This window comes from Sorex araneus, chromosome 2, assembly GCF_027595985.1.
Source record: "Sorex araneus isolate mSorAra2 chromosome 2, mSorAra2.pri, whole genome shotgun sequence".
Classification (NCBI taxonomy): Eukaryota; Metazoa; Chordata; class Mammalia; order Eulipotyphla; family Soricidae; genus Sorex; species Sorex araneus.
The window spans coordinates 33,649,798-33,669,494 of record NC_073303.1 but is presented as its reverse complement, the minus strand read 5'-3'; the positions used below and the strand labels follow the sequence as shown (position 1 = coordinate 33,669,494).

Sequence of the window (19,697 nt, the reverse complement as noted above, 5' to 3'; positions counted from 1 at the left end):
CAAGCCTGCCTGCCAGGGGCCAATGTTAGATCATTTATTTCCTTTTTCTTTTCTTTTTTTTTTTCTTTTTGCTTTTTGGGTCACACTTGGCAATGCACAGGGGTTACTCCTGGCTCTTCACTCAGGAATCACTCCTGGCGGTGCTCAGGGGACCATATGGGATGCTGGGAATCGAACCCGGGTCAGCCGAGTGCAAGGGTAGGGTGCAAACACCCTACCTGCTGTGCTATCACTCCAGCCCCCAAAGATCATTTATTTTCTATTACTTATTATATATCATGAGAGGTCTTGCGGCCACACAGTTTGGGAATTCTGAAATTGTAATTGGCTGGTTGGGGTCCAGAGACATCTCTGTAAGGAGTTAATCCGTCTTGAGATTCATTTGGAAGTCTCTGGATCAAGGCTGTTGATGCGCTGAGATGTGCTCAGAGGCAGATCATGAGTGTGACAGCCAGGACCCCAAGCAGGCGGGCGGGGAAATAGGAAGGGATGGCCCGTCTCTGCTGCCACCATGTGGTCTGGAGTCTTAATCCTTGAACCGCATCCCTGGGTTTTGTGAAGCCCTATTTCTATGAGGATTTAGGTTCTTTTTATCATTTGACTCCGCTGGTTTTCTCTGTCTTGTTTTGTTTTGTAGGAGATCATCTGTGCCTTTTGGAGAGCAGGTCTGGATCTAATAAATACCTTCAATATTTGCTGTTTGCCTGAGGATGTTTATGTCCCTTCCTCAAATTTTAATAATTTTGAAAGGAAGAGGACTATTGATTGGAAGTTCTTTCCTTCGGTACTTTAAATATGTCATTTAATTCATTTCTTTCTTTTTTTTCACATTTTTTCTTCTTTTTGGGTCACACCCAGCGATGCTCAGGGGTTACTCCTGGCTTTGCCCTCAGGAATTACTCCTGGCAGTGCTTGGGGGACCATATGGGATGCGGGGGGTCGGCCAGATGCAAGGCAAATGCCCTACCCACTGTGCTTTCTTTCTTGTAGGGTTTCATGTGAGAAATATGCAGTGATTTTATGCTATGTTCATTGTATTTGAGATTTTTCCTTCTCTCTTTCTACCTCTGTAGTCTGTCTCTCTTTTTAATTTTTGCCAGTTTCCTTACAATATGTCTTAGAATTGTTCATTTTGAATTCATTTTGTTTGGAACTATTTGGGCTTCCTGTATCTGCTCACAGATCTTTCTCAGAAGGCTAGGGAAGCTCATAGCTAGTATCTATCTAATCAGGATTTTTTTCTAATCAATTTTTCTTTATCTTTCTCTCTTCCCTCTCCTTCTGGAGTTCCTATTATTCTGAGCTTGTCCCTCTTGTTATTGTCCATTAAATATCCTAAGCTTTCTTTATTAGCATAACTTTTCCATTTCCTCTTATTTTTGCTTTGTATCTTATGCTTTCAAGATTACTGCTATAGTATTTTATTCTTCTATGAAGTTATTGTGGCCTGTAACTGTGTTTTGTAACTTCATTTCTATTTAAAGGAATCCTTCCTTCCTTCCTTTCTTCCTACTTTCCTTCCTTCCTTCTTGAATCACCATAGATACACAGTAATAAAGCTGTTCATGATTGAGTTTTGGTCATACAATATTCCAACACCCATTCCTTCACCAGTGTACATTTCCTTCCACCAATGTTTCCTTCATGCTATCTTTCCCCTTTTACTTCTCATATGATATTACAAGATATGATAGAGATAAATAATATGGAAGGAGTCAAGGATCAGAGTTTGAACAGTTTTGGGAGAGAGTTTTAAGACAAGCACAATCCCTGAATTTGTGAATTCAGGAGGTAAAACCTGGACTCTGACAGATAATGACCACTAGGTCATTATCTATGACCTATATCATTACCTATATCATTACCTATGTCATTATCTATGACCTATGTCATATGACCTATGACAGATAATGACCAGTAGGTCATAGTACAGATAATGACCACTAGGGTGGGTGACAGAATTAAAGATCACTGGATATGAACAACCAAAGGAGAAGGACATCGATGCTGGATAGTTATCTACTTCTAATGTAGCCCTTGAAATCCCTTGAAATGATGGCGGAACATGGGATAGGGAAAGGCTTAAGATCCTTGTTCATAGGGCCAGGAGGATTGCCCCATAGCTGGAAGCCTGCCTCATGAGCAGAGGGGAGAAGGCAGCTGGAATAGAGAAGGGATCGCTAAGAAAATGATGGCTGGAGGAATCAGTCGGGGTGGGAGATGTGTGCCGAAAATAGATAATGGACCAAACATGATGACCTCTCAGTGTCTGTGTTGCAAGCCATAATGCCCAAAAGGAGAGAGAGAGAGAGAGAGAGAGAAAGAGAGAGAGAGAGAGAGAGAGAGAGAGAGAGAGAATGGGGAATATTGTCTGCCATGGAGGCAGGGGGAGGGTGGGAAAGGGGGGTATACCGGGAATATCGGTGGGGAGCCGCTTTATAAACCTGGCTCTTATTTCCTAGTAAAACAGAGCCTGGCTCTTATCTTCTGATCAAACAGAGGCTTGTAACAAGGTTGCCACTATGGTTGCCATTTGTTTCTCAATAGCCTATGCCCATAACAAAAGGACATGTCACAATCTGCATTTGTATGGAGGTCCAGACACGCATACCATACCACTTCCTCCCAGCAGAGAGGATATACTTACAATATAAGTATTGTAACTGCCAGTAGAATAAACTCTCTTCCTCCTTGCTGCTTTCTGGCTCTGTGTCTGTTCATTCGGCTGTGTCACCTCCTCAGCCCCACAAAGGATCATCCCTGCTGGACAGGACGGGACCCCCACATATCAGTGGTGGGGAATGTGCACTGGTGGAGGGATGGGTCTTTGATCATTGTGTGATTGTAACCCAAACATGAAAACTTGTAACTATCCCACAGTGATTCAATAAAATTATATATATATATATACATATATATATATACATACATATATATCCTTGTTCATACGCCCTCAAACAACTCCACAAACAGGTATTTTTTTGACCTAGGGAAATTATATATGAGATAGTCTTATAAATTGAGTAAGATACCTGCCCCAACACATGATGCTGAGATTTAAAGAACTCTGCCTCTTTTAAGGAGAAGGCTAAGAACTGTGATTTTAGGGGAAAAGGTCTATAGTAACATCCCTCAGTACTCTTAGGGTGAGGATCGAGATCTCCCTATAATGACAAAGAGACTCCAGAGACTGCAAACAGCAAGCAGGGTTTATTGTAAGACTGGCTAGCCAGGGTCCAGCGCCTACTCGGACAAGCAGGTCCAGCAGGTTGGGCAAAAGACCCCAAGCTTCCCCAAAGGAGATCTTATATAGGCCTTCCCCGGCCATTACAGCAGAGCCCGCGCATTTCATAGCCAATAGATTTGTAATATTACAAACTTTCTTAACCAATCCATTTAAAAGGACTTCACTCCTTAGCCTATGGCTTTAGAGATTAGTATTCGCGTCAATATTCAGGAATGTCCCAGTTCTGGGGGCAGTCCTGGGTCTTGTGATATGGGTCGTGTAATATGGGTCTGGTTATCTGGTCTGACCACCACCCTTCTTGCGACCCAGGGTGCCTGTATCCAAATTCCTTGCTCAGGGACAGATAGACAAGTTATTGTAGAATGCGGGTTCCTGTAAAAAGAGTCTTAAGAAAGCTAAATAGATTCCTGTGGTCTGTCCTGAGCCAATTCCTCACAGTACATTGTGGCAATATGAAATTATGGGAGGGAGATTTGAACAAGAATTTAAAATATCTTAAGACCTTAAGTTCCAACTCTTTTAAGCAGTAGCCCCTGTGAACTCCCCAATGTCAGTGCTGAGACTGATTTTACTAGAAAAGTGTCTTACTAGAAAGAAGCTGGGTCAGTGGTGATTTTCCAGTAATATGAATGGGTGCTATTAGTTCTGTGATGTCTAAATTTAGAAGTTGGGGTTCTGGGTGATCTTTATTCAGTTAGTGGACCCTTAGTTCATGTGATAATTAAATGAAGGGATCATGAATTTCCTCTTCCTTAAGTCCAAAGAAGTCACACCCTGAAACAACCAAAGTCCACCAACACCCTCCTGCTACCAAGGTGCCAAGTCATAAGTTGTTTCTTATTCCTGGAAGTTCAGTGTTTCTAGTTGATTGGCCTCCACACCTCTCTTCTTTTCCTGATATATGAATACATATAAGTAACATGGGTTTAAAAGAACTATTTCCCTGCTGGCCATCTCTTCAGTTCTGGAGCCTGAGAAAATAATCTGAATTTGAAGAAGGAGAAGCTGAGGTAGGATATTACGAGAGATTGGGGGGTGGGGGGGCTGGACGATAGCACAGTGGGTAGGGCATTTGTCTTGCACTCAGTCAACACAGGTTCGATTCCCAGCATCCATCCCATATGGTCCCCTGAGCACCGCCAGGAGTGATTCCTGAGTGCAAAGTCAGGAGTAACCCCTGAGTATCGCCAGGAGTGACCCAAAAAGAAAGAGAGAGAGAGAGAGAGAGAGAGAGAGAGAGAGAGAGAGAGACTTTGGGGATAAGAACTAGACAAAAGGTTTGAGGATGAAGAGATGAGAGTGATACACAATATTTAAGGGAAATGGCAACTTCTCTGGGACATCTTCAGAGATGGTTTGAAAAACAGGGAAAAGGTATCTTCAAACATTATTCAGCTCTCTAGTTTGCTTTTCCCCTTGTTTTGCTCTTATTATTCCCTTTCTTCCTTTTTTTTTTTTTTTGCTTTTTTTTTTGGGGGGGGGTCACACCCAATGATGCACAGGGGTTACTCCTGGCTCATGCACTCAGGAATTACTCCTGGCGGTGCTTCTACAGGAATGTTGAAGGCAAAGAGTGATTCAAAGTTTAGCAAATAGGAGGAAATCATAGGCTACCTGTCAAAGCTGATCGTATGATTTCTGAACCTTGTACAGAATCGTGGTTTGTGTCACCCATGTTGCAGCTTCCTTGATGTCGACTGGGCAGCTGCCTGAAGCAGGAGGACTGAGTAGATTCCTGTGGCTTCTACATGGCTGTTTTCTTCGTTCTGATCCATCTTATCCGGACCGGGTGGCAGTTCTTCCAAAGTCTCATTAGGAAAGGAAATTCTATTGATAGGAAGCTGGCGGGGTCAGATAAAAGCCGTGGTCCCTTTGTAGGGAACCAGCAGGAAGAAGCTTTTTGCCCCATTTGCCGAGAGACCCTGAGGGAGAGGGTGAGCACTGACTGTGGACACCTCTTTTGTCAAGCATGCCTGGTACAACACGCAAAGACCTCTGCCTCCCAACTGTACTGTCCTACATGCCGGAAGCCCTGTTCTGAGGGAGTTCTGGGGACAGGCTATGTCTGTCAGAGTCACCAGAAGAGGTTGCTCTATTTTTGTGAGGAGAGTAGTCTTCTTCTGTGTGAAGAATGTGAGAAGTCTACTGACCATAAGTCTCACAATGAGCCGACCATTGACAAAGCCATGCGTCACTACAAGGTAAGAGCAGATGGCCACATTCCCCTGCCACCACCACCCCAACTTTCTCCTCCCTACTCTCTTTCCATTATCTTTGCTTTTCTGTACATAGTTTGCTGCTAATGTAAACATTTCCTTTTAAAAATATATATATATAGGATGGTGCTGGAGTGATAGGACAGCGGGTAGGGCATTTGCCTTGCACGCGGCTGACCCGGGTTCTAATCCCAGCATCCCATATGGTCCCCTGAGCACCGCCAGGGGTAATTCCTGAGTGAAGAGCCAGGAGTAACCCCTGTGCATCGCCGGGTGTGACCCAAAAACCAAAAAAATTAAATTAAAATAAAATTAAAAAAATATAGGAGAACTACTATTTATTCAGTCATTACTTAAGCTGATTGAATTGGGCATGAACTCCAAATTAGTTTTTTCAAAAAAAAATTTAATTGAATATCCGTGAGATAGATCATTACAAAGCTGTTCATAATTGGGTTTCAGTCATACAATGATCCAGCACCCATCCTTCCACCAGCGTACATTTCCCACCACTAATGTCCCCTGTTCCCCTCCCACCATCCCCCAACACCCCGCCCCCACCCCTTACTTCTATGGGAGGTACTTTCCTTCTTACTCCCTGTCTCTCCTTTTCCTTTTGTGCATTAGGTTTGCAATACAGGTGCTAAGAGGTCATGGTGTTTGTTCAGGGCATTCAGTATTTTTATTGGGACAGTAAGACTGGAGTAGTTTTTCAATTGGGTGGCTGCTTTGAGGTGTGGATATGACTGCCAAGGCTTCCAGAAGTACAGGGAAGGTGGGGAGGTATCCCATCCTGACCCCAAGAAAGCCTGGAGATTTCAGTTGCAAAACCTGCACACCAGAATTTTCAGTAGATTATGTCTCTATTAAGAGGTTCATCCTGAGATGGTGGAGTCAGGCCAGGGACATGGCAGCAATTTTGGATATGGTGGCACTTTCGGATTGTGGAAGCAAGCAACTGCCAGGGGATCTACTTGGGCGACCACCAGACTGACCTGCCCCCCACTGATTTATCCTGGTCTGTTCAGCTTTCTGCAGGTCTGAGATTAACTGAGGCTTTTGACCTCTCTTGAAAGTTATTTATAGGTCTCTAAAGCAAGGCCCGTAGTAGAGCTTACATGGTGGCCCTGGAATTGGTTCATGGGGGTGACTTCCAGTGCTTCCAGGAGAATTAGTAAGTGGGGAGAAGGTCCATCCCAACTCTGAGAAATCCTGGAGATTTCAGTCACAATACCCACATAGCTGAATTTGTAGCGGATTATATCTTGATAATGTCTGTCCTGAGATGATGGAGTCAGGCCAGGGCTATGGTGGCGATTTTGGATTGAGGAAGCAAGCAGCTGCCAGGGGCTCTGCTTGGGCGGGCTGCAGGCTAACCCACCCCCCTCCAATTTGCCCAGGTCTGTTCAGCCCTATGCAGGTCCAAGATTAATTGTGTCTTTTGATCTCTTTCGAGATTTGTTTATGGGTCTCTGAAATAAGGCCAATAACTGAGTTGTATAGCTGAGCCGGAGGTAGTTTGTGGGAATGACTCCCACAAACCTAACTTTTGGTCACTTAATTTCCTGGTAAACTTAGTCCCAAGTTGTTGGGGTCTGGCCAAAGGCACAGTGGCAATTTTAGAGTATCAGGAAGCCTGAAGGCACCATCAGGCTGCTGATACATTGCCCCTCAAGGTTGACCTGCTGGCAGCACCATATCCCCCTGATGTAAAAGTTTCAATGCATGAAAGGGGATACACACTCTGTGATGTCACAGTCATAGAAAGTTTGAGCCACTCTCATTTTGTTGATCTGTAGGATGAAGGAGTTAGACTAGAGAACACAAAACTTTTTCAGCTATCAGGGCTGGAGTCATAGTACAGTGGGTAGGCACTTGCCTTGCTTGTAGCTCACCCAGATTCAATCCCCAGTATCTCATATGGTCCCCTGAACCCAGACAGGAGTAATCCCTGAGCTCAGAGTCAGGAATTAGCCCTGGCTTACGTAGTTGGTGTCCCCCCAACGCCCCCAGCCCCCGCCCCAGGAAAAATAACTTTTTCAACTCTATTGTACTAGATCTGGTGGATTGTACTAGAAATTTTGCTGGGAGTGTAATCAAGTATTATACATGTCAACAATTATCCTGAGGGGTCAGGGAGATAGCTCAAAGGGTTTGCTCAAAGGTGCTGCAGCGCCCGAGTTATAATGCATCACCCAGCTCATTATCATAGGGAGTGGTCCTAGACCCTTTCAAACACTTCTTGGGAGGCCTTCTCTAAAATTATCCTGCAAACATAATGAAACCTAAAAATTAGCACATGATATTTCTTCTCTTTCTTGTCCATCTCTTGATTTTTGTCTCCTTCTTTCCTTTCTACCATGTTTCTTTATAACCTTTTATAATTCAGTTTTTGTCATGAAAGATAGATGCTCTTAAGCAAGAAATTCAGATGATGCTATATGTTCTAAAGTCAGGACTAAAAACTTTTCTTCCTGCTCCTTTATTCCTAGGTAGTCGTTGCTAGATGTTTGTTTTTATTGTATTTCCAGAAAATTGTGTTCTTTTATTCTTTAAAATGTAGAGTTCAACCAGTGCCTTGTATACCCTTGATATTAACCCTTTATCAGACGGGTATTGCGTGAATATCCTTTCCCATTCTGTAGACTGTTTTTGTAATCTGGTTGATGTTTGGAGGGCTCGCTCGAGATGGGAGAAGTGTGCTGAGAGCAGACTATGGACAAAACATGATGGCCACTGGGGGCTGGAGCAATAGCACAGCGGATAGGGCGTTTGCCTTGCATGCTGCTGACCCAAATCAGCATCCCAAATCGAATCCCAGCATCCCATAAGGTCCCCTGAGCATGGCCAGGGGTAATTCCTGAGTGCAGAGCCAGGAGTAACCCCTGAGTATCGCTGGGAGTGACCCAAAAAGAAAAAAAAAAAAAAAGACCAAACAGCTCTTGGGGCTGGAGAGATAGTACAGCAGGTAGGGCATTTGCCTTGCACGAGGCCAACCTGGGTTCGATTCCTAGCATCCCATATGGTCTCCCGAGCACTGCCAGGAGTAATTCCTGAGTGCAAAGCTAGGAGTAACCCCTGAGCATCACCCGGTGTGACCCAAAAAAAAGAGAAAGAAAGAAAGAAAGAAAGAAAGAAAGAAAGAAAGAAAGAAAGAAAGAAAGAAAGAAAGAAAGAAAGAAAGAAAGAAAGAAAGAAAGAAAGAAAGAAAGAAAGAAAGAAAGAAAGAAAGAAAGAAAGAAAGAAAGTTCTAAAAAAAAATTTAAAAAGACCAAACAGGTCTTGGGCTGGGGGTGTGTCCCAGTGGATGATAACTCAAGTATATAAGCACATGACTTGAATGTATGAGGCCCAGCATTGCCTGCTGATCAAATAAAACATCTGAGATAAAACAAAACAAATCCTGAACTATATTTTATAATTCAATTAGTATTTTATTATCTGATGAATAGTTTAAGGAAATAATTAAGTATAATTTTTCTTCCCCTTCCAGCCCCCATTTTTTGTGACCACATTCATTGGGGCTCAGGGCTTATTCCCAGCTCTGTGATCAAGGATCAGTCCTGATGTGACTCATGGGGCCATATTCAATGCTGGGGATTGAACCTGAAACAGCCCAAACATCTTGTTTCTATACTATCTCTCTGGCCCTCTTCCATATCTTCCATATTTTTAAGATCAGTCTTGTCTTCTGTGTCATACAATCTATTATTTCTGATAGCCGCATAGTATTCCAATGTGTATATTTACCACATTTTACTTTTCCATTTACCCAGGACTGGACTTTATGTGATCCCAACTTTCTACCCATAAACCAGGAAATAGCACATTCTCTTAGGATCCACAGGACAGCCACCAAGAAACAGGATCACTGAAATAACTATCAGTGAATATCTTACCAGCTTGCATAATGGACATAATATATATACCTTAACTCTCAAACATTATCCACTTGTCTAATTTTATTAATCCTATGGATCTCAATTGCTACTCTTTTCCATTTTTCAAGTCTCTGGTGGATGTGGATATCAATTCACATTTCCTTAAACTGTTTATAGTTTCTCTTCTATGAATTACAGAACTTTTTGTGTGTTTGCACTTGGCACTAATATCAAACCTAAGGTCTTCCACAAGCAAAGCAGGCAGTCCTACTGATGATCTATTGAATTTTTCACAAAATGAAGGTTTGTGGCAAATTAATCAGCACTGTTTTTTTCTTAGCACATGCTCACTCTGTGTCACATTTAACTAAAATATGCAAAAATTTAAAAATATTGATCAATCTGAGGGTCCCACACATGCCAACATCCAGAGACTGTAAAACCAAGCTCCCGGAAGAGATCAATGCAGAGTCTCTTGCCCCCACGCCTGGGCGTCTTCACCGGGGCCCCTCGGAGGGGGTGGGTTTAGTCTGCCTCCCCACCTCGAGCAGAGCCCCGGCAGCTCAAGACCTCTGGAACTCAGCCACAGCCATGCTCAAGGCCACTCTCCACACACTTGGATGAGCCTCACGCATGAAGGAACCAGCAGAGGAACCCAGGTGTATGGGACCTGGGGCTGAGATCTCCAAGTCTGCTCAGATTGGGATTGGGCCTCTTATGCCCAGATCCCCCATTTTCCAGTAGCGAGGCAGTTACACCCACAAACTGCCCCCAGCACCATGTAATCCCATCACTGGCTAACATCCAGAGACTGTATATAAAACCAAGCTCCTGAAAGCACGCGGCTGCTTCGTGGCCACACGACATCTTATAGCCTAGTTCTCCCTCTCAGAGAACCTGGCAAGCTACCGAGAGTTTTCTGCCCTCACGGGAGAGCCTGGCAAACTCCCCGTGGCATATTCATATGCCAAATACAGTAACAATGATGGGTCTCATTCTCCTGACTCTGAAAGAGCCTCTAATGTAGCACCATTGGGAAGGACAAGTAAAAAGACGCTGCTAAAATCTCAGAGCTAGTACAAATGGAGACGTTACTGGGCCTTCTTGAGCAAATCGACAATCGACGGCATGACAGTGACAGTGACTACTGAGATTTATACTCAGCTAGCTCAAACCTATTGCACATATAACAGACTACAGCATAATGTAAACTTCACTTTTACATTCATTAGGAAACTAAAAATAAAGCATGTAATTTGCTTTATTGGCTATTATCTTTATTGTAGTTAAATTGAACCCACGATTTCTTAGGTGCACCTGTAACTGTAGGATAACATTGGTTTGTCGTTTCTGCCTTGCCAGAGGGAGTTTAGGCTTATTGGGTTACTCCCATCACAATGCTTCTATTCCTCTGTGTTTATTTGTAACCTCTTTCTTTGTGCTCTGCTTCCCCAACCAGTCAATCACTTTTATCTCAAATCAGAGTCTGTTAACGGGTAAATATTGTTTTTCTTTTCTCCTTAAGTTCTTTGCATAGTTAATTCAGAGCAATGTCCTTTATTTATAAACACAAGAAGACAGTTAATGCTATGCTTTTGTAACTTGGAAGTTAATTGACTCCAAATGATATTCACTCTTGGGCATCTCTTCTCTCCACTTAAGCCTCAATTGCCCTTATTCCTAGCACCCCAAAAGCAGGGTCCCGACAAGGGACTGGATGGACCCAGGGCAAGCTATGAGCCACCTGGCATTGAAATGGGCCAGGCCAAAGCACCATAATACTTAACTATAAGTTAAGAGCATGGTCATGGACAAACTCTGTCATGATCCAAAAAGTAATATCTAGATTAGGACCCTGCTAGAGTTAGGAAAGATTAATCTGGCCTGAGCACTATAGTCTAAGATCTATAGCAAGATGGCCCCAGAGGAGCCACCCTACAAGTTTAATGTATCTCTTACTATGTCCATACAAAATAACTAATATTAAGAAGTAGAATTAGGGGCTGGAGCAATAGTACAGCAGGTAGGGCGTTTGCTTTGCACGAGGCCGACTTGGGTTTGATTCCCAGCATCCCATATGGTCCCCTGAGCACCGCCAGGGGTAATTCCTGAGTGCAGAGCCAGGAGTAACCCCTGTGCATCGCAGCCAGGTGTGATCCAAAAAAAAACAAAAAAAAAAAGTAGAATTAAGATGTTGATTAAGTTATTGAAGTGAGGAGAGGAGAAACACCCCTAAGTGGTATTTTTGCCCTAGAGCCTGATCTGGTGATCCGGAAGGGCTTTTGATATGTTGATTCCACTACCCCCCCAGTGCAAGAGAGTTGGAGAGAGGCTGCAAGAGGATGCACGGAGCGTGGTGAGATGAACGGGAGAGACAGGAGGAGACAGAAGTGAGGGGCAGTGTGAGACTAGAAGGAGGGGCTTAGTGAGACCGGAATATGTGCATGGGGAGAATGACATAGACGGCAACTGATCACCAACCAGCTTGGCCCTCGTTTCCTCCTTCGTCAGCCCATGCATTGGTCGCCCAGGGTGGGCGAGTGGCCAGAGACCACCGAACGCAGGTGGTGAGAGAGAGAGCTGCGGGGCTCCCTAACCATGCAGGAGATAACACATGTAACTATTCATATTATTCATTATATTATCTCTTTGAAATTATCTTCTTATTGATTTGCACACTTCCTTCATATAGCCTATATTTAAATTTCTTAGTTTTCTGTTGTTGTTATTTATTTATTTATTTATGCCACATTCAGCGATGTTCAGGGCTTACTGGGTCAGTGCTCAGGCATCACTCCTATTGAGTAGCCATATTTATGCTAAGGACCAAACCTGGGTCAGCCACGCGCAAAGCCAGCACCCTACTTGCTGCAGTATATTTCTCCTGTTGGTTTTTTTTGGTGGGGGGGGGGCGGGGGGGAGGCGGCGGTCACACCCAGCGATGCTCAGGGGTTACTCCTGGCTATTCCGCTCAGGAATTACTCCTGGTGGTGCTTGGGGGACCATATGGAATGCCGGAAATCGACCTGGATCGGCCATATGCAAGGCAAACACCTCCCCACTGTACTATGGCTCCAGCCCCTCTCCTGTTGGTTTTAACTCTTACAGATATTACCTCCTGATCTCTCTTTTTCTTTTCCTGGTATTGTCATTATACAGAAACATTTGATTTTGATGCATTCAAGCTGAATAATTCTTTCATGGTTTGTGCTTTAGTGGATTGAATTCTTTCTTCTTAGGACAATGTTATGAATAAAATTCAGGGTCTCATACATGCAAGGCTAGTGCTCGACCACTGAGCCATACATGTCCTGAGCCCTTTTGTGGGTTCAATAACTTATTTTAATTACTTATTTTGCTAAAATAAGTAATTATATTTATTTATTATTTTAATCCTTAATACATAACTACTCTTATTGAGGTACTGGGGCTGGAGCAATAGCACAGCAGTAGGGCGTTTGCCTTGCACTCGGCCGACCCAGGTTCAATTCCTCCACCCCTCTTGGAGAGCCTGGCAAGCTACCAAGAGTATCTCGCCCACACGGCAGAGCCTAGCAAGCTACCCATGGAGTATTCGATATGCCAAAAGACAGTAACAAGTCTCACAATGGAGACGTTACTGGTGCCCGCTCGAGTAAATCGATGAGCAACGGGATGACAGTGACACAGTGATACAGTGATTGAGGTACTGAGACTTATAATACTATTATGCCTGCATCAGCCCAACCCCACAGTATCACTCAAGTGCTGGCTTTCTTTCACCAGTATTTCAAGGGCCCCTCCAAGACACCACCACCTTCCTTCCATGAAAGTTCAGCACTATAGACAGAAATCTCTAGCTTCAATTATTTCGGTGATTTGTTGTTCCCTTTGGTGGGTTTATCTCAAGAAATCTTTCCTTACAAAAGGCCTAAATTATTATAAAGGTCCAAATATATTATGCAGTTTTATTTTTCTCTAAACAATTTAATTTATAAACTATGAATTACAATTCTCTTAATAATAGAGTCGCAGGCATATAATGTTCCAACAGCACACTGACCACCAGAGTATCCCCCCACTAAGGTCCTAACGTCCCCTCCCACCACTCCACCCCACTCTCTTCTTGGCAATCTCAGTTGTGTAGTCTATTATCACTGGCCATTTTAAATTATATTATAATTTTTATATTCCACATATGAGAGAAACCATTCTATATTTGTTCTTCTCCCCTGATTTCACTTAACACCATGCCCTCTAGTCTAATATTATCTTCTATTGATTTATAGTGTTACATTTATACTTTATTCTTAATTCATCTAGAGTCTATCTACCTCTACAGTGATTTTAATGATAATCTAGAGCTGGAGTGATAGCACAGCGGGTAGGGTGTTTACCTTGTACGCGGCCAGCCCGGGTTCGATTCCCAACATCCCGCATGGTCCCCCAAGCACCGCCAGGAGTAACCCCTGTGCACTGCTAGGTGTGACCCAAACAGCAAAAAAAAAAAAAAATCTAGCCTTCATCTTTTCTATTATTACAATTTCAGAACCATCTTCTCCAGAGTCTGACCCTCTTATTGATCTAAATAAAGTGTTTTGTAAACATGGGTTTGTCCCTGAGAGACTTTTTTCTCTTATTTTTTGTTTATTCCTATACCAGAAATATATTGATGTGCTTTCTAAGATCTTTTATCTGATAGGGCAAATATATTTTATAACTAATTTAACAAAATACTACATGACTGAGGGTAGTGTGGGAGGTCTTGGGTTGGATTCTGGCCGCTCCTTCACTACCTCCCGCCCATGCGCCACCACCACCTTCCCTCCACCCACCACTAGCATCACTGGATGTGTGCCCACAACTAACCACAAAACCCACAACCACAACATGCAAGAAAAATGTTTTCAGAGCCTTTTGTTGGAAACCTTCCACCTTTCTTTCACTGTTTCATTGAAAGTCTATGTTGATATAAGTACTTTTTTAAGGGTAGCCGACCCATGTTGGATTCCTCTGTCCCTCTCGGAGAGCCCGGCAAACTACCGAGAGTATCACACCCCCTCAGCAGAGCCTGGCAAGCTACCCGTGGCATATTGGATATGCCATAAACAGTAACAAATAAGTCACAATGAGAAACGTTACTGGTGCCTGCTCGAACAAATTGAGGAGCAATGGGATGACAGTGACAGTGACTTTTTTAAGGGACTCTGTGAACACACAGATTTAATATTTAGAGAGGCCATATGCCTATGCAGGCTGTCAGTTTGCCTCTAATATGGGGTCAATGTCCATCACAGTCACGACAGGGAGTTGATTTATATCATATATCTTCTCTCCACTAGATTAACTATTAATGTGAAGCAATAGGAATTTCCAAGTGTCAGCATAAAACTTGAAGATACTAAGAGAAAAATACCCTAAAATTGAATATAAAAATTATGTCATTTTTGTTGTTAAGATTTTTAAAATAAGTTCACCAACTGGAGCGATAGCACAGAAGATAGGGCGTTGCCTTGCACATGGCCAACCCAGGTTTGATTTCTCTGCCCCTCTCAGAGAGCCCGGCAAGCTACTGAGAGTATCCGACCCGCACAACAGACCCTGGCAAGCTACCCATGGCGTGTTTAATATGCCAAAAACAGTAACAACATGTCTCACAATGGAGACGTTACTGGTGCCCACTCGAGCAAATCGATGAACAATGGGATGACAGTGCTACAGTGCTTCAACACTAAGATTTTTAAAAGTTACCTGGGTTCCACTTTTCCTGGGCGCACCATTATCCAAGACATTATCCAAAAATACATTCTCATGTTACTAAATGACATATCAAATCTGCCCAATTTGAGGCAGAATTTTATTTTAGTCTCCTCCTGGGGTCAGAGCCCTAACTGTGTCTCCTTGAGCTCCTCTGGTGGTTTTTACATCCACTCCCATACTGAATGCAGTTATGTCCCTTTTTTCTAGAGACGGCTCAAAGGCATGATCAAGAAGTTTAAAAAGGTCATCAGAAAATCTGAAGACAGTACTCTGGAAGAAAAGAATGAGAAGTTTCAGGCCCTGCAGGTTGGATATAAGGACTGGGAAGAACTGCTTCTGATATCCTCAGAGCTCTCATGCCCTCTTCGGGTCATCTGTGTCCCAGAAGCTGTCTGTTGGGGTCAGGATCAGGGTCCTAGAGGCTGAAAACCCAAGTTCTCGATTCAGTCTTGGGTTTTTCTGGCTGAGTGACCAGAAGAAAGCCAAGTTCTCTGGTCTTTATGTGGTTTATAAGTCCAGTGAAAATCACTTCTACCTGTTCCCAGTGAGGATCAAGAGACCAATAGTTAATCAGATGGATGTTAATATACAACATATAGGTCTCCACTTTCCACTTCCATGGTTGAAGGTGCAAATTTCTGTGTATTTTTCTCACTTTGGTGTGGGGTCTCTTATCCTGAGAGAGTTAAAGTGGAGGAAGAATAGTTGAGTGGTGTGTGTGTGTGTGTGTATGTGTGTGTGTGTGTGTGTGAGAGAGAGAGAGAGAGAGAGAGAGAGAGAGAGAAAATCATAGAGAAGAGATACACACAGAGACATGGAACCTATGGTTGTTTGTTAATAGATGGTAGAGTTGGGGAAGTGAGGTGTCCCTGCACCCATGAGGATACATACCTGTGACATGCCATGCCAGCAGCAATACCACACATGGAAGGGAACTAAAGAATAGCATTCTCCCTCTGAATATCAGACATAAGAGCCAGTAGGGGGTCATCTGACCATAAATATTAGGGTGTTCTTCTGTGCTTGTAGGTACATAGTAGCTCTCATAGATTAGAGACTGAACTGGAGAGCCAGAACCAAACCGGGAGACAGCTTGATGACCATCTTCAGCAGCAGCAGGATCAGATGGAGGACATCCTTGACAGAGCCAAAATCGTTATTACTGATTTGGAGAAGATGGTAAAGGAACTGGACGCCAGCAAGCTAAAGGTGCATACCGGGAGACACCTCCCAAAGGCAACACTTCTTCCGTAATAGTACATGGCTTTCTAATTATCATCTTTATGGGATAGTACGTACTTTGGGGAAGTAAAAGACTAATATGCTTCTCTGAGACTTGCAGTTGTGGCTTGCTTGTACAAGGTCACAAACTGCTGCAGGTACAAAAGAGATAGCATTTCCTCCTCTTCTCTTCTCAAGGGGGTACACCAGGGTAGCATCCCATCGAGGAGAGGGAAGGGAATTTGAAGGTGACAGAAGCTTCAGAACTAATTTGATCCTCACTCTTTTTCTCTCTCTTCTAGGATGTGAAGGAATTATTGAATAGGTATGAACCATTTCCCTTTTCTTCCCACATATATACATACCTGAAGACCCACAAAAACACAGATATGTAGGTGGGCTTTGTTAAAGTCAAAGAGCTTAACTTTTGTGTTAATAAGTAAACTACTGCTCTAATTTGTGTGTCTTCATGTTACATGACCCAAGCAATATTCAAAAGAATATATTGAACGATTTCTTTTTTTCTAGGAGTAATTCAATTTATCTCAAGTTGAAAGAGCAAGTGAATGACATCTTCATCCATCCTCCGCGGCTCTGACTGTTTCATCTCCATGCCACATCTTATATTCACCTCAACTTTCTAAAGTTCTTTTTTCAACAAATACAGTCTATCATTAGGTCTATCCGGTGTACTTTCATGGATACCATCTCCTGAACAAACCCTCTCTCATCATTCTCACAAACAATTCTGGTGTATGACCTTCTGAAACTTGGACAATTAACTAAAATTCCTACCTAAACTAGGCAATGTTTGTGGCTCCCACAGTTTGTAGGTCAGGTTCTCCATGGTCCCAATGAACTGATGATGATCCTATCTCTCACAGTCTCATAGTAATATTAGAGACAAGATGAATACCTCATGGGGCTGGAGCAATAGCACAGCGGGTAGGGCATTTGCCTTGCACGCGGCCGACCCGGGTTCGAATCCCAGCATCCCATATTGTCCCCTGAGCACCGCCAGGAGTAATTCCTGAGTGCAGAGCCAGGAGTGACCCCTGTGCATCGCCAGGTGTGACCCAAAAACCAAAGAAAAAAAAAAGATGAATACCTCATGTCCTGCGACCAAGAACCTAAGTCCAGGTTCTATGTCAAGCAGAGCCTGGAGATTTATTGAGTTGCTATATTTTGAAGGCACTTTGTTTTAAGATCTATGCACTTCCTCTTTTACCAACAACAAACTCTCAATCAGTAAACTTTAAGTGAGAGGAACAGGTGCAAGTAAAGTAAATATGAGAATTTTTACTCACTAACACTTTTGTGGCTCATTATAAGAAAAATAAATTTTCTTTTGATTTTTTTGTTTGGGGGCCACACACAGCACTGCTCAGGGCTTAGTTTGGCTCTGCAGTCAATAACTCCTGTTGTTACACAGGGGACCATGTGGGGTGCTGTGGATCAAATCCTGGTTAGCCACATGTATTGCATGTATCTTACCCACTGTGCTATCTTTCTGGCCCTGAAATAGAAATTTTCTTTTGAAAACAAAGCTGGGGAATTGTCTGTCAGTTAAAATTATTCGCCAGACCAGCTGGGTCACTGAACAAGGCAGTGTTGTACTGTGGCTAAGAGTTCTGAGAGAGGGGCTGGAACAATAGCACAGCAGGTACGGCGTTTGCCTTGCACTCGGCCAACCCGGGTTCAATTCCCAGCATCCTATATGGTCCTCCGAGCACCGCTAGGAGTAATTCCTGAGTGCATGAGCCAGGAGTAATCCTTGTGCATCGCCGGGTGTCACCCAAAAAGAAAAAAAGAAAAAGAGTTCTGAGAAAGACATTGATTAAAGTCTTTTTTTTTTTTGCTTTTTTTGGGGTCACATCCGGCGATGCACAGGGGTCACTCCTGGCTCTGCACTCAGGAATTACCCCTGGCCGTGCTCAGGGGACCATATGGGATGCTGGGATTTGATCCCGGGTCGGCCGCGTGCAAGGCAAACGCCCTACCCGCTGTGCTATCTCTCCAGCCCCTGATTAAAGTCTTGGTTGCATAATCTTGTTTAAGCACAGATCAAACCTCACTAAGCCTCAGCTTTCTGCACTTTAAAATGGGGGCAATAATAAGCTTTATATCAAGGTCAGAGCTATAGTACAATGGGTAGAGCACTTACCTTGCATCTAACTGACCTGGGTTTGATCCCCTGAGCACTGCCAGGAGTGATCCCTGAACACAGAGCCAGGAGTAAGCCTGAGCACCACTGAATGTTGCTACAATACTTGGGGGGGTGGGGAAGAGAGAGAGAGAGAGACAGAGACAGAAAGACAGAGAGAATCAGAGAGAGCTATTTTATGGAGTTACAAATTTTAAGTGCTAAATGACCTCCAGGTGACCAGGATCTCCATACACACTTGCTGTAGAAGCTAACAGTTATTTGAAAACACCCAGCTAAAATAAATAACTAAAATACTTCTTGTATGATTTTAGTGTTTTTCTTATTTTTGGATATGCCAAAAACGGTAACAATAAGTCTCTCAAAGAGAGACATTACTGGTGCCCGCTCAAACAAATCGATGAGCAACGGGATGACAGTGACAGAATATTTAGTATTTTTCTTGTATGGTTTTAGATTATTGTATGATCCTTTTGATATGCTGTTATATTTGGGTTGCTAAGATTTTGTTGAGGATTTTTGCATAGTGTTCACTAGGGATATTGAGTTGTAGTTTCTGTTTTTTTTGTTTTTGAGCAACATTTCCATTTTCTTTTGATTTTAAGGTACTGTTGGTTCAGTATATGCAAATTAGGACAGGAGAGAAAGTACAGGGGTTAAGACACTTGCCTTGCATGCAGCTGACCCAGGTTCAATTCCCAGCTCAGTCCTCTGAGCACTGTCAGGAGTGATCCCTAAGCACAGTCAGGAGAAAGGCCTGAGTATAGCTGGTGTTGCCAACCCCAGAAGAAAAAAAAATAGTTAAGAATGGAGATCCTGGCTGGGCATCCACTTCTGGACATCTACCCCCCAGACATAAAAATAGTAATTCATAAAAGGTATATTCACACTTAGGTTTCTAGCCAGGATATGGAGACAATCCCAAAGTCCAATCATAAGTGAATCATTAGGGAATTTTTGGCACACAAACACAGTGAAACAATGTGCAGCTGGGAGAAAATTGTATAATTTATTGCAATGTGGATGCAACTGGAGGGTTGTTACAGGTTAAACAAAATAAGTCTAAAGTAGAAGGACAAATACCAGATGATGTCACTTATTTGTGCTATATAGAGAAACAAATCAAGGATAGAGAAATATCAATTTATAATAAACACTAGGCTCTCGATTACAGACCTAAGAGTACTAGGTTGCAAGTGGGAGCAGGGGAACAGTGAGGTGGACCGGAC

The 19,697-nt window shown here is 43.1% G+C and overlaps 1 protein-coding gene across 1 annotated transcript; it reads left to right on the top strand.

Moving 5' to 3' along the window:
• The first annotated feature begins 4,995 nt into the window (after nt 1-4,995).
• On the top strand, nt 4,996-16,699 carry TRIM40 (tripartite motif containing 40). Its single transcript, XM_055124369.1, has 4 exons — nt 4,996-5,448; nt 15,291-15,389; nt 16,113-16,292; nt 16,607-16,699. Exons 1-4 carry the CDS (start codon nt 4,996-4,998, stop codon nt 16,697-16,699), a joined length of 825 nt encoding a protein of 274 aa, XP_054980344.1.
• The last annotated feature ends 2,998 nt before the right edge of the window (nt 16,700-19,697 follow it).

What these genes read in the sequence shown, in the direction of transcription:
- TRIM40 (XM_055124369.1), top strand. Translation starts at nt 4,996, where the DNA reads ATGGCTGTTTTCTTCGTTCTGATCCATCTTATCCGGACCGGGTGGCAG. An exon ending in AAGCCATGCGTCACTACAAG is followed by an intron (nt 5,449 to 15,290) that starts GTAAGAGCAGAT and finishes CCTTTTTTCTAG; the next exon opens with AGACGGCTCAAAGGCATGAT. An exon ending in AGAAGTTTCAGGCCCTGCAG is followed by an intron (nt 15,390 to 16,112) that starts GTTGGATATAAG and finishes CTGTGCTTGTAG; the next exon opens with GTACATAGTAGCTCTCATAG.